The sequence below is a fragment of the Leptonychotes weddellii genome, chromosome X (assembly GCF_054177405.1).
Source record: "Leptonychotes weddellii isolate Sample4059 chromosome X, ASM5417740v2, whole genome shotgun sequence".
Taxonomy (NCBI): domain Eukaryota; kingdom Metazoa; phylum Chordata; class Mammalia; order Carnivora; family Phocidae; genus Leptonychotes; species Leptonychotes weddellii.
This window is the reverse complement of record NC_138385.1, coordinates 92,586,260-92,600,368: the sequence shown is the minus strand read 5'-3', so window position 1 is coordinate 92,600,368 and position 14,109 is coordinate 92,586,260. Positions and strand designations below refer to the sequence as shown.

Below are 14,109 nucleotides of genomic sequence, written 5' to 3'. Positions count from 1 at the left end.
CAAGAGGGGGGAAGGGGGAGCAAATGATGGCAAAAGAAGGAAGAGGGAGAGTCTTTAACTGAACTTGCCTTCAATGAATCCGCTGTAAGAGTTTTATTGGCAAATTAATTAGAGACCATTAGGCAGAACTTAAGAATGTTAAGGAATGAGCCCAAAGTCCCCACGCAACCATGATGGCAATGAGCACCCAGAAGAGGGGCTTGCTTCTGCAAATGACTGGCATGTAGATTAGGCCCAATTTAAACCTGGAAGCCATTTCTGCATTTTAACTCAAGAAAAGGAAAACCTCAATTAACCAGAAGAAATCCAATTAATTGGATTCCTTAATGAACTCAATTATACAGGGCAAACTCCTCTTTGGAGAGTATGACCCATGCGTAATATAGATTTAGGCCCATTATCTTTTATCTTCTACCCCTAGGGCCCTGTATAATACAAAATGATATCCACGACCCCAAGATTCTCAACAAGGCACAGAATTCTCTTTAAAGATTTTACCCTTCGTACCTTTCAGCAAGAAAAGGCACTAATATGCTGGGGGCGGGGGAGCTCACCAATAAGGATTGAAACCAATAGTGTCATCCGTGTAGATGTAAGGGGCTTTCTGCTTAGCACTGCAGACAGCAGAAAACCCTATTTCTTGAAACACCTTAATTGAGCTTTTGCCATATCAGTCACGAGACTGTACTTAAGCATGAGGACATAGGACTCACCCACTGTCAAATTCAAATTATCTCTTTTTTGTTGTTACAAGTAGAGGTTATCAAGAGCATAGGACTGGACACATAGCTAAAGGCCAAATTTCTCCGGAATCATAAGTACAGAAAATATACACACACTGTCCTAGTTTGAGTACACACACACACACACACCCCCCTCACAGAGAATACCATGGGCAGGTAAAATGGTTTGCTAAAGGCAAACTCAATTAATAAATGCATTACTCTACATTACCCAACAAACAGGTTCTCTCATGGCTTACAAGCTAAATATCAAACTAGAGGCCAATCATACAGCTCACTCATAATAAGTCTGAGGGAGAGAAAGGCAGGCTACATTTACAGAGAGAGGAACTGAGAGGGAGGGAGCAACATGTCTCACTTCTTAGAACATTCTTTAGGAAAATGGAAAACTCCAGCAGGAAACATCAAGTCAGCTTCTGGGCCACGTCACTCCTGAGACATGAAGAGAACTGTGAATGATCAGATGGACAACTGAAATGCCATCGGGTATTTCCCATTTCCATGTCCTACAGGCATGGTGGGACACCCTCCTTCTGAAGTCTGCCCTTTTTGACAAGTGTGCTCCATCCAATTAAAGCAAAAACTTAGATGTTCAAAACCACTGGCTACGTAAGAATCATCCAAAGAAACAAGAGAGTGTCTCAAAGGTTCGTGTTAGATTTGCAGCTCTTGAGGACTTTGATGACCAAAAAAAAAAAAAAAAAAAAAAAAAGAGCAAATAACAGCGGCTTGTTTTATTTGGGTGATTTTTATTCTGCTTCACTTTGGTCATCAAGGTGACATTATTCCTAAGGACGCAGATGTTTTGCAAGCGAGGTCCTCCCAAACTAAACAGCGGGAGTCCTCTCAGTGTCAGAAAAAGAAAGCAGAAGAAAAAGAAATCAGTATTTTGATAAAGTCCCTCCAAGTACAACAGAACCTCCCTGTGTTCTTCCCCAGGACCAAGTCTGAGGATCACTGAGGGAGACCACAGCTCTGATGTCTCTGAATGGCCAAGCATGTGTGCAAAGACCTGTTCACTAGCAGCAAGGCGATGGGAAATGGAGCCTGGGCTACGGGTGAACGAGGACACACATGTTCTATCTAAAGCGCAAAGGAGACGGGCAATTGGAAAGTTCATGAATATGAGTGCTGTTTATTCCATTGGCAGAAATACTCTACTATCACTATTAAGTATTAATACCTGAAGGCAGCAAACACTCTAAAAGGGAAGAATTTTAGGGGCACCTGGGTGGCTCAGTCGTTAAGCGTCTGCCTTCGGCTCGGGTCATGGTCCCAGGGTCCTGGGATCGAGCCCCACATCGGGTTCCCTGCTCTGCAGGAAGCTGGCTTCCCTCTCTCCCACTCCCCCTGCTTGTGTTCCCTCTCTCACTGTGTCTTTCTCTGTCAAATAAATAAATAAATAAATAAATCTTTAAAAAAAAAAAAAGGGAAGAATTTTAGAATTTCAACAGAAAATCATATGCTTCTCCTGGCATCTAATTTTGCTTAAAACTGTTTCATCAATTTGCTAATTGCTCTTCAATGCTAATAGAATGTCATATACAAAACAAATACCAACTAATACTAAAAAGAACAAAATGTACAAAATAAAAAAGAACAATCTTTATCTTACAACTAATGAAATACAATATTTCTATATCATGAAAGTGGTTTGCCCCAAGTTTTAAAAGGCCATCTTCATCTTCGTCTTAGCTTGACAAATCACTAAAGATTCAGAATCTAAAATCCCAAAATAAAGAATTAGGAAAACAACAAAGTCAATTCAAACTGAAATCTCCTAGTTATTAATGGTTACAGAAAGAAAATGCAAACCTTGTCCCTCTGAAAATTATGGAAAATAACTGAACAAAATGTTTCTGTAGCTAAATGATGTTTTTTTAAAGAAAAAAACTAACAGGAATACTTTTTGGTTTTACAACATTTACTTTAGAATCTGAGAAATTCAATAATATTAAAAAATATGTTAGAAATAAGACACGTTTATGTCTCAAATGTGAAGCAAAATTTGTCTGAAAATGAAATTGGACAACAGTAATATCTGGATTTGCCTCAGCGTCCAAATAAATCTTATGGATTCAGGATATTCTCTGATTATAATTTAATATCAGTATAATTTATAATTAGTTCTTTTTTTAGAGAGAGAGAGGGAGAGAGAGAAAGAGCATGCATGAGTGGGGGGGAGGGAGAGGGAGAGAATCTCAAGTAGACTCCCCACTGAGCACGGAGCCCGACACAGGGCTCAACATGGAGCTCAATCCCAGGACCCCAAGATCATGACCTGAGCCAAAACAAAGAGTCAGCAGCTTAGCCGACTGAGCCACCCAGGCACCCCTATAATTAGTTCTCTTTCACATTTAGTCAATACCAGCACGTGCAAAATGGAAAATGAAAAGGTAATTAATTAATCATGATCTGCAATAGGAAGAAATAATCTAAACTCTAGTCAAATTTGAAATTTGTCAGATGCTCTGTGAAAGGGTAAACTGCAGGCCAGAATAAAAGCAATACCAAAGTGTGTGTGAAAAGCCTGAATATAACTGTGGCCTCGTCACTTATAAGCCATGCCACACCCAGCACTTAGTTTCCCTGGACTTTAGGGTTCTTATCCGACACCAGGCTGGACGATCTCTAAATTCCTTTCTATTCCTAAGATTCTGCCCACATTATTATTACAATCACTTGGATGTTTTCTTTTTGAAAAACCTAATTTACTCAAATTTTTTTCACCACTGGTCTGCTACATGGGAGCCCATTTCATTCTTTTAAAAAATTCCTTGTTGGTGGGTGCCTGCGTGGCTCAGTTGTTAAGCGTCTGCCTTCGGCTCAGGCCATGATCCCAGGGTCCTGGGATCGAGCCCCGCATCGGGCTCCTTGCTCCGCGGGAAGCCTGCTTCTCCCTCTCCCACTCTCCCTGCTTGTGTTCCTTCTCTCGCTTTGTCTCTCTCTGTCAAATAAATAAATAAAATCTTTAAAAAAATTCCTTGTTGGTGTCATTTGGGAAGCCCCAACAGATCTGGGTGAGAATCGTTGGTGGCTGCTAACATTCAAAAACAAAGACAGCTAGACGTTATGAGCCTTCATATAGATGATACACCACCATCTATGACATTTTAGGGAATATATATATATATTTCAAACCTCAATTTAATCAAGCCCCTAGATGTGATTATCAATTTACAGGAACACAGAGTCGATAGCATAACAGAGATGAAATCAGCAAAGACAGGTGGTGGGAAATTAATGGACAAAGGACCTCAGTTTGTTCAGTAAAAAATTACAAGGGAGGGGCTTCTGGGTGGCTCAGTCGGTTAAGCATCTGCCTTCGGCTCAGGTCATGATCCCGGGGTCCTGGGATTGAGCCCCACGTCGGGCTCTCTGCTTAGCAGGGAGCCTGCTTCTCCCTCTCCCACTGCCTGCCACTCCTCCTGCTTATGCTCTCTCTCTCTCTCTGTCATATAAATAAATAAATAAATAAATAAAATTACAAGGGAAAAAGGAGACATGGAGGAGGAATCCACAGATTTAGAAAGACTTGAAACACATCTGATTATAATCAGATATAAGTTACAAAGCATGCACCTCCTCTGGATGCACATTCAAACTAACAAATTGGAGGGACGCCTGGGTGGCTCAGTTGGTTAAGCGACTGCCTTCGGCTCAGGTCATGATCCTGGAGTCCCAGGATCAAGTCCTGCATCGGGCTCCCTGCTCGGCGGGGAGTCTGCTTCTCCCTCTGACCCTCCCCCATCTCATGCTATCTCTCTCTATCTCATTCTCTCTCTCAAATAAATAAATAAAATCTTAAAAGAAACTAACAAATTGCATTAAAAATAGAAGACTATGGGGTGTCTGATTGGCTCAGTCAGTAGAGCATCTGACTCTTGATCTCGGGGTCATGAGTTCGAGGCCCATGTTGGGTGTAGAAATCACTTAAATAAATAAAACTTTAAACGAAACAGAAGGCTATGAGGGGAAAGTGAACACTGACTGTATATTTAATTACACTGAGGAACTGCCATTATTTTTTTGGTGTGATAAGGATTTTAAGACCCCCCTTTTATTGATACATATTGAAATATTCATGACTGAAATTATATGTTATGTGGAGTTTGCTTCAGAATAATACGGGGGAGGACTGGGCCGTGGTATAATTGCAATGAAGTGGCCACAGGCTAATGAATGTTGAAGCTGGTTGCTGAGCACACAGGGGTTCATTACACTATTCTCTCGACTTGTGTATATGTTAGAAATCCTCTATAATAAAAACCTCTGTGCAAAAAGTACCTTTAATGTTCCATAAATTCTATAAAATACAATAGCGTTTTCAAATTTAAGTATGGAGCAAAACGTTTCTGCTACTACATAGCTATGAACTTTCTTATCTGAGGTAAAAGGTTTAAATCAACGTTATCAACCAATACAATTGCTGTTAACTCTTTCCTTGACAGATTAGATTACCCTGAACAGAGACCTAAAGTTCAGAGATTTTCATAACCAACCACCATATATAAAAATACATCAGGGTAAAAGAAAAGCAAGTTCAAGCAATTTGCACCTGTCATTCAAAGATAAAAATGCCTCCTTAGAGTAAGAAAGGACTCAGCAAGTGCTTATTGAACACCTGCCATGTGTCAAGCTGTTTGGGCACACTTCCTTAGAAATATAATGCCAGGTTTCTTGTATTACATTCATCCATCGGTTGACAAAACTCACCTTAATAACTACGCTCAAATACTTTCTGGAAATAGAAATGTGAAGAGGACAAATACCAAATAATTATGTGCACGTGTAGGGGTGTGTGTGTGTACAACAAAGAGATATACAAGGATACACTGTACACAAAATTTTCTTCATATGTACCAGAACAGATTTTATCTCTCTTAAAAAAAAAAAAACAAAAACACCTCACCCGTGATGTCTGGTAGCATTTAAATTAAGAGGATTTTTATATGAAGCCACAAGACTCTCTAAAAATTACCAAAATGGCATAAACGTTAGGAATATTAAGTGGGCTGGTCTAACAAAGACCTTGATTAAGTACTGTTTAGCTCATACCAGAGTAAAAACCTAGATGTCTTTTGTGCATGAACTATCTTTGTTTTTCTCAGTTTTTGATAACAGTAAAAAGGTATTTACTACTACAAGATGTTATCCCGGGGGAAAACTGGATGAAGGGTACATGGGATCTCTCTGTACAGTTCTGGGTTGTTTGTTTGTTTTTTTTTTTGCAACTTCCTGTGACTCTATAATTCCTTTAAAATAAAAACAAAATTTAAAGTAAAGCACACTGAAACTACTGATGCCATTCTCTGCAAATCAGGAATAAGCAAAATCATTCTAAAACCAAAGGTTCCGCTTAGACAAATCCTACCAGTATACCTAACTTCTGTATGTGATCTGGGCTACATTTTATACATTTTACCATCTGATAGCCATTGTATCATCAGAGCGTAAACAGCTACCGAAAAGCCTGTCAGAATGCTGAGAGATGATATTTCTCTTTCAGGGGATTACTTCAATTCAGCAAGACACAGGGACATCTGCTTTTGTATAAAGTCCTTTGGGACCACCATTGTCCCCAGATCCCAATAGGACTGGCCTTTCCACCTTTTTCCTCAGACACTCATGGAGCACCTGGGGCACCTTCGTGAACTACCAGCTTGTGTACTCCCTTTCTGCAATGTGAGCTGACTGATGGCAGGGACTCTGTGTATCTTCAGTGTCTTGTGCAGTGTCTCAGTAACAACAGGGGCTCAGCAGAGGTTGAATGAATGAGGAATAGAAGAAAAGAAGGAAGGAAGGAAGGAAGAAAGGAAGGATGGATGGATATGGGTGGACAGATGGAGGGGAGATAGATAGATGGGCCCTCTTGTCCTTAACTGTATAAACAGGAAGATTGCCAAGGCCATGTAGTTCTTTCAGAATCATCCATCCTTGTTAGGAAACCATGCCTCTTCAGGGACCCCAAAACCCCTCAATAAGGGACAGATTCTGTGGTAACTAAACATGGCTGCTGAAACTTTGGGGCTCTCCTAGTTCTGAAATGGAGAGCTTTTAACTGAGTGAGTGTTGGGGAGAACAACCTCTCCAAGAGAAACAGCCCCTTCTGATCATGTGAAGGAAGGCTAAGTGCCCAGAGAGACCATTCCACTCAGTCTCCTAACCTCCTGCCCCAGAAATTCCAGCACCATGCACTTTGAGCTGAGGGGGTCAGGCAGGGTCAAACGTCCATATTATTAAGTTAGAGGAAGAGGAGACAGTTTATTTCAATAGTTCCAAAAATACAAAAGGCATTGCTTCTCTGCCCCTCCAGCTGTGAAAGCATAACTAACATGGCAGGATACCAAGAAGTCAAGGTTCTCCCAGAGAGGTTGTCCAATACCCCTCCAGATCTCCTTTTCTGCATCAGTAAAGGAATCCCAAAGTAATTTCCACATGCAGACACAAAATGCTTCAGTGAGCATGGTACGTGTGCATCAGCCTCAACATACAAACTGGTTATATGCCAAGAGTTTATCATGATTAACAATGAAAGTGGCCGTTTATGGACAGCCTTATATGGCTGAGGTGATTTATATACATTATTGCTATTAGAACTCATAATACACTTCCCCACAGAAATAATGGCATGATGACCCGATTTGGTCCTCCCTCCAAGAAAGCCCATTTAATCCACAACATCCCTGAGGTACAGTATTGTGATCATAGGACCCAATTACCAGGTACAACACTATTCCCATATATAAAAGGAGACCCCAGGGAGGTTAGAACTGATGTGCAGTTCAGGACCTATAGCAATTCCCACTATCATGGGGTCAAGGACATTCACTGCCCTCCCAGTTTTACTCACTAGCTGGGCCACGTTAGCAGAGACTTGCTTCACCCCAAGCCAGCGAAGGCAACAGGAGCTCCAAGATGCTTCGCTTGCTCCAAAATCACCCCCCGTGTTTCCTACCATAGACCCTAGGATGGAATGGAGTTCAGGGGTGGGGTGGGGTCCCTGGCATTGCAGTAGAGGGAAAGGGGATAGCTGAAGTCTATGAGCCAACCGACCAGAGCTGCTGTTTCTATGTATGCGAGGCTGTAGTGAGCCCGAGCTGCTGAGAGACCAAGTGAAGAAGGTTGCCTGAGCACTTTTCCAGAAGTGGCGTTACCTCCAAACTGGGAGTCTGTCCATCCGATTACTGGTTAAATAAAAGAGACACGACTAACTTGAGAACACTGCTAAAATCAGATTTTTCCCAATGGAAAAGAAAGATGTTTCAGTATTATTTTGACAGGACGGAGTTTAGAAAGGGAGGTCTGCAACCCCACGTAGTGCCACACCACCATGACAGTCGAGCGTCTTGCGACATTCACGCCATGAGCTTGGCTCAAGACGGGGTACAAGAGATACACAGACGCCCATGTGGGAGGTTGGGTTGGCGACTGGGAGAACAAAGCTTCCCGGTCCTGACCTTTTGCTCCGTGAGCTGGAAAGGGCAGCAGAGAAGCTGGAGGGAGGAGAGCTTCAGGCCCTGGAGAAAGAAAGACCTGGAGTCCGTTCTCACCATCGCAGAAAGACATGCATGCTCACCCAAGGTGGGGCTGGCCTCTGGGCTGTCTTGTCATACTGGTAAGGAAACTGGCATGCAGTCTTCCCGAACACAGCCCTTCTCACCACCAACGGTTTTTGTGTGTGTGCGTGTGCCAATTTTCTCCAAGTTCCTCAAAGGATGCTGAGAAATACAGTCCCATTTGGTTCATTTAAAAAATAATTACCAACTTGCAGTGAGAGAAGTGTATGGAAGCACAGTAATATGAGCCATAGGAGAACATGAAAATGGCACGAAGGCTGACGGTCACCTATCCAGAGATGGACAGCGTGCGCCTGCGCACACATCAAGGTGTGCAGTCCACACCTTTACGAGGATAACCTACTACACCGCAGGGGTGAAGGCAGCACAAGCAGAAGCGTACTCGTGAGCTTCCGTCACTGTCCCTCGGCACAGGCTACAGAAAAGTGGGGAGGCTGGAGCAGCACCCGCCGGTGCCCCCACCCTGCCCCCCACATGGGGGACTTCCTTACTTGACTTGGAGAGCTGCTCATCCTGAGAGATGCCCAGGTCATCCGACTCCCCTGACAGCTCCTTGATGAAGTTGGAAGGAAACATTCCGGTCTTCCCATTGAGAACGCCTTCCCACCATCCTTCTTCTACCTGCACAGATGCAAACAGAAGAACAGAGATGCAGGGCTCAGGTTAGACAATGTGGCTCCCAGTTTTCTCTCCCATCTGTATGGTGCACAATGCAGAGCCCACACAGGGAGAGCGGAAGGAGTTAACAGGGAAAGCTTACAAGTTAACAGGGAATGAGATCGCAGACCTCACAGAGTCTTGAGATTCAGACTCAGGAAGGGGGGGCTGAACCTGGGGGCCAAAAACACAAGTGGAAAGGGATTAACAATTTATTTTCACTAACCTCGGACTGAAATTTGGCATTTCCTTTGGTCACAAAATGTAGGTAAGACAGTAATCGTAGAAGGACCCGTGACTCGTCCCCAAACAAATCATGGACATTTTCCTATCACAGCACAGAAGCTGTGGGTATCTCAAGATATCGCTTGCACCCATGACTACTATGAAGTGGTGGTAGTTACCACACCTGCTGGGGACCTTGTTATCTAGTGTATTCACTACAGAATTATTTATTAATTATAATAAGAAATTACACAGACTTTCATATCAAAATTTGCTTTTAAAATAGCTTGATAGCTATTTCAACGGTTCCCTTTGTAAACTTACGTTTCATTTTAAGCATTTAAAACCATTATTTAGCAAGGGACAGTGGCTTCCCCAGATTACCCAAACTAACTAGACGGCTGAACAAAAACAGTTAAGAAGCCCTGAGCTAAGAACTCAATCGGAAGGTAGAAGGACTCCCTGCAGGTTTCTGAAGGGTTCTAGAGTACCCTGAAATGGAGTGCAACAGGGTGAAGGGAGGTAGGGAGGGCAGCCAGACTGCAGGCCTCTGGGTAGAGGAGTGAGGGCCGGATCTGGGGGAGCAGTGACAAGGGAGAAGGCAGGCATAGATTTGAAGGCCCTTTGAAGTAGCAGCTGGTCTTGAGCCACCAATTAGCTGGGGCGAGCAAGAGGAAGGTAAAAAGCCATCCCAAGATTTTGTGATGGAGCCACTAACAGAACAGCAGAAGTCCGAAGTCAGAACAGCAAGGTGGCTTCTTAAAGGAAAATAGCAGGACATTCTGAGAACAAGCATGTATTAAGTTACTCACCCAGTGCAATAGAACAGAAAGAGACCCTGAACCTTTGGACTTTTTTTTTTTTTTTTTTACCACATGCATATAACACCAACTCAAACTGAAAAATACAATTTAACAGCTAAAACAATTAAAACAAAAAAGATAAAGAATATTAAAGTAAAAAGCCCAGTTCAAATCCTACTGAAGCTCAGCAGTTATATGAGCTCATTCAAATTTCCTACCAAACCGAACCCTGGTTCCTATCTATATAGTGGGGATAATGAATACACTTGATCAGTGTTAGAGACAGATGTATTATGGTTCTACACTAGGGGCTAGGGACACAGAATTGTACAGGGCATGGCTTTTTTTTCCTCCCCGAAGCAGTTGACAATCTACCAAGGTAGAAAGGACATGTGGTTGAAAGAGGGGAGAGGAGGGGCGTGAATAAAAACTAGCAATGGGAGGTAAATAGATGGGAAAATGCCATGACTCAGTACAAACAAACTTGTTACACAAAGTCGAGCTCACCCAGATTGGGGATGCTACAGGAAGGCTCTGAGAAAAAAAGAAATCAAAAATTAAGGTTGGCCTTGAAGAGGATAAATGGTAGATATATATAAGTAGTGCAGGGGGGTGTGAGACACTCCAGAAAGGGGGAAGCTGACAGAACCTGTAGAATGGAGACAATGAGAATGGTGTTTGGAGCATTTTTTAGGGAACTCACGGGATCAGGCTTGCACTCTGGCGATTATATCTGCGTGATCACACAATCTTTGGGAAAGAATCCAGATATCCATGCACAACTGTCCCAGTGACTATTCAGTAACACATCGTGGCATTTAACAGCACTTCACTTGAAACCATTCCATGTTTCTATGCCAACTCAACTGATATGTGTTATTCTTTCAAGGAGCTTTTTATAGGATTAGGACGGTTGGGAAAATTCGCCATGAGCCTGAATACAAATAGTCACCGGATTTGTGGTGGGGGATCCTTTGTGCTTGTCCTGAATAAGGAACCATAAAATGACCTTCTTTCTCCAAGAATCATGGGGCAGGAGGGAAAAACCAAGGGCACGGACCACAAATGAGCAATCCCTAGCGTAATCCGCAACCGTGCGGGGCAGCTGGGCCAATTCTATTTGATTCAGTTTGACAGTATCTAAAACATTCCTGTTCCCAGTAATAAGCGACTCCAGCCTGAGATCCCTGAAGGAAGTACTCCTGATGTGTGGGATTGCTTAGCTGCCTGCTGGGAAAACAGGGGTGTCTTTACCTCACCACACCCCCAGATGCCTCTATCAATGTCCCAGCACAGTCTGAGAGGAGTGGCCAACAGGGAAGCAGCAGAAGTCTATCATTAGCCACGCGGTGAGTGGAGGGTCAGGCAGTAAAACCACCGCTCATTGCCTGAGGCGGTACATTTCTCATGGCAGGTGCTATGGCGGTGGGGGGGGGGTGTCTGGCCCCTGTACCAGTGAGAACCGTTCAGTACTATTTCTTCGTATAGCCGGCTGCTTTCGTTGTAAGATTCAGGCTAGAGATATGAGAGAAAAAAATGATCCTCACTCTCCCACTATCCTTCTTCAGCAATATTCTAGAGTTCAACTTCCTGCATTAAGATGAGGACCCTGAAGCCTAGCCTCATTCATTCAAAAAGTAAAACATAGTACCTTACACTCTGAATGAATAAGAATGAAAAGCAGGGCGCCTGGGTGGCTCAGTTGGTTAAGCGACTGCCTTCAGCTCAGGTCATGATCCTGGAGTCCCGGGATCGAGTTCCGCATCGGGCTCCCTGCTCGGCAGGGAGCCTGCTTGTGCCTCTGACCCTCCCCCCTCTCATGTGCTCTCTGTCTCTCTCATTCTCTCTGTCTCAAATAAATAAATAAAATCTTTAAAAAAAAAAAGAATGAAAATCAGGGAAATCATCAAGGGAAACCCTCGATGGGGGTCTCTGAAGGCCTGATTCCCCCACAAAAGGATCTGCCTCGCTTTGAGGAGCAAATGGGACCAAGAGACAGGATGATGTTAGCCACTGTGCTTAGTTAAGTACCACCATGTCCAGGCCTATGTGCCCCTCCCTATCCGACCAGCAGTTAATAAGCACCTATCCTGCACTGCTCTAGGACCTTGGGGCAGATTCACTGGTGAACAAAACAGACAAAGACAGTGTTCTTGAGAAGCTCCTGCAACAAAGAAAGGAACATACAGAGCCTGTGCACCCCCTGCTTGGAAAATCAAGCTTGCTTATGTTTGTTTCTATATTTAAAAGAGAGAAAGAAATGTGTCCCCTTGTAATAAACTGTGGATTATGGATGTTACCAAGGGCTTACCATTTCTGCCCCAAGGAGAGTAATAAAGGGGAATCGACGCCCACCTTCTCCCCCACCAACACACACTCATCCACAGCCTGCTGCAGGCAGTGCCTCTAGGCCGAGAACAGCCCCCACCCTGTGCCCCTGGGCCCAACCCAGCCAGCTCTGGAGCCCAGGGCTCCAGCCCGAGAGAGAATCCTTCCTCCGGCCCAGAGCTGGGAACAGGGTAGTTTACACCTGGCAGTGTTCGAGAAAGAAAGACACGGTAAAACCACTTCAACAGCTTGTGCTGGGGGCCCTGCAATTGCCATGTCTTCACAATCACCAGCATCTAAGTGGGTTCAGGGCCCAAGGAGCTCATCTCTAGCTATTTAGCCCTTTTGGAAGTTGGGGAAGCAGCTGGGTGAATTTCAACACTTCCACCCAATTCTACGCACATTATCTACATTTGTAAGGCACGACAGAGAGCATGCCTGTGGATACAAAGATAACCGTGCTGTCCTAGGTACACAGCTATTCCGAATAGTTTCGACTTACCAGTGTTGAAGTTTTACCTGTTAAACTGTACTGAGAAAGGGAACAACAGATTTACCAAGTCTAAAGTCTACCTCAGGGTGGGAGTAGCATGACAGAAAAACCCATTTAAGGGCTGCTATAGCTTTCTACATGCAATTGACCCTTTGTTGCCCAAACCTCAGTCAGAAGCACGCTGGAGGGGGCGCTGAGGGAAGCATGGGGGAGGGAGAGGCACATGGGCAAATGAGGTCAGCCTCATTGTTCCCAGAGCTGTTTTACCATTCTTTCCAGAAAGGAAAATGGAAAAGTCAAGCTTTAAGGAAAGGCCCACACCTTAACATTACTAAAAATTTCCTCAAAATGTATTCAGACTTTATAGGTTGTATGTTTCTAGGAATTTATCCATTTCCTCTAGGCTGTCCAACTTGTTGGTGAATAATTAATTGCTCATAGTAGTCTCCTTCAATCCCTTGTCATTCTGTGTTATCATTCGTAACCTCTCCTCTTTCATTTCTGATTTTATTTATTTGAGTCCCCTTTTTTTCTTGGTGAGGCTAGCTAAAGATCTGTCTATTTTGTTTATCTTTTTGGAAGACCAACTCTTAGTTTCACTGATCTTTTCTATTATTGTCTTAGACTCGATTTCATTTACTTACGCTCCGACCTTTGTTATTTCCTTCTTTCTACCAATCTTTTTTTTAAAAGATTTTATTTATTTATTTGACAGAGAGAGAGAGAGAGACAGCGAGAGAGGGAACACAAGCAGGGGGAGTGGGAGAAGGAGAAGCAGGCTCCCGCAGAGTAGGGAGCCTGATGCGGGGCTCGATCCCAGGACCCTGGGACCATGACCCGAGCCGAAAGCAGACGCTTAACGACTGAGCCACCCAGGTGCCCCCTTCTACCAATCTTGCAGTTCATTTGTTCCCTTTTCTAGTTCCTTGAGGGTATTATGCTAAGTGAAATAAGTCAGAGCAAGACAAGTACTATATAATCTCACTTTTTGTGGAATCTAAAAAAAAAAAAATCAAACTCATGGATGCAGAGAACAGACTGGTGGTAGTTGCCAGAGGCAGGGGCTGGGGGGTAGGTGAAAGAGGTGAAGGGGGCCAAAAGGTACAAAATTCTAGTTATAAGATAAATAGATCCCGGGGATGTAATGTATAGCATGGTGACTATAGTTAATAGTAGTGTATTGTATATTTGTAAGTTGGTAAGAGAGTAGATCTTAAAAAAATTTCTAACTATGTGTAGTGATAGATGGTAACTAAACTCATTGCTATAATCACATCACA

At 43.4% G+C, this 14,109-nt stretch overlaps 1 protein-coding gene across 1 annotated transcript in view; it reads right to left on the bottom strand.

Annotated features, from left to right (window-relative positions):
* Nucleotides 1-14,109, bottom strand: part of SH3KBP1 (SH3 domain containing kinase binding protein 1) — a 324,512-nt gene that overhangs the window by 130,488 nt on the left and 179,915 nt on the right. Inside the window, exons 5-6 of the mRNA XM_081807974.1 lie at nt 8,815-8,944; nt 8,204-8,263 (exon numbers count right to left, since the gene is read on the bottom strand). Of these exons, the coding sequence (XP_081664100.1) occupies nt 8,204-8,263; nt 8,815-8,944 (190 nt within the window). The remainder of the gene's footprint in view (nt 1-8,203; nt 8,264-8,814; nt 8,945-14,109) is intronic.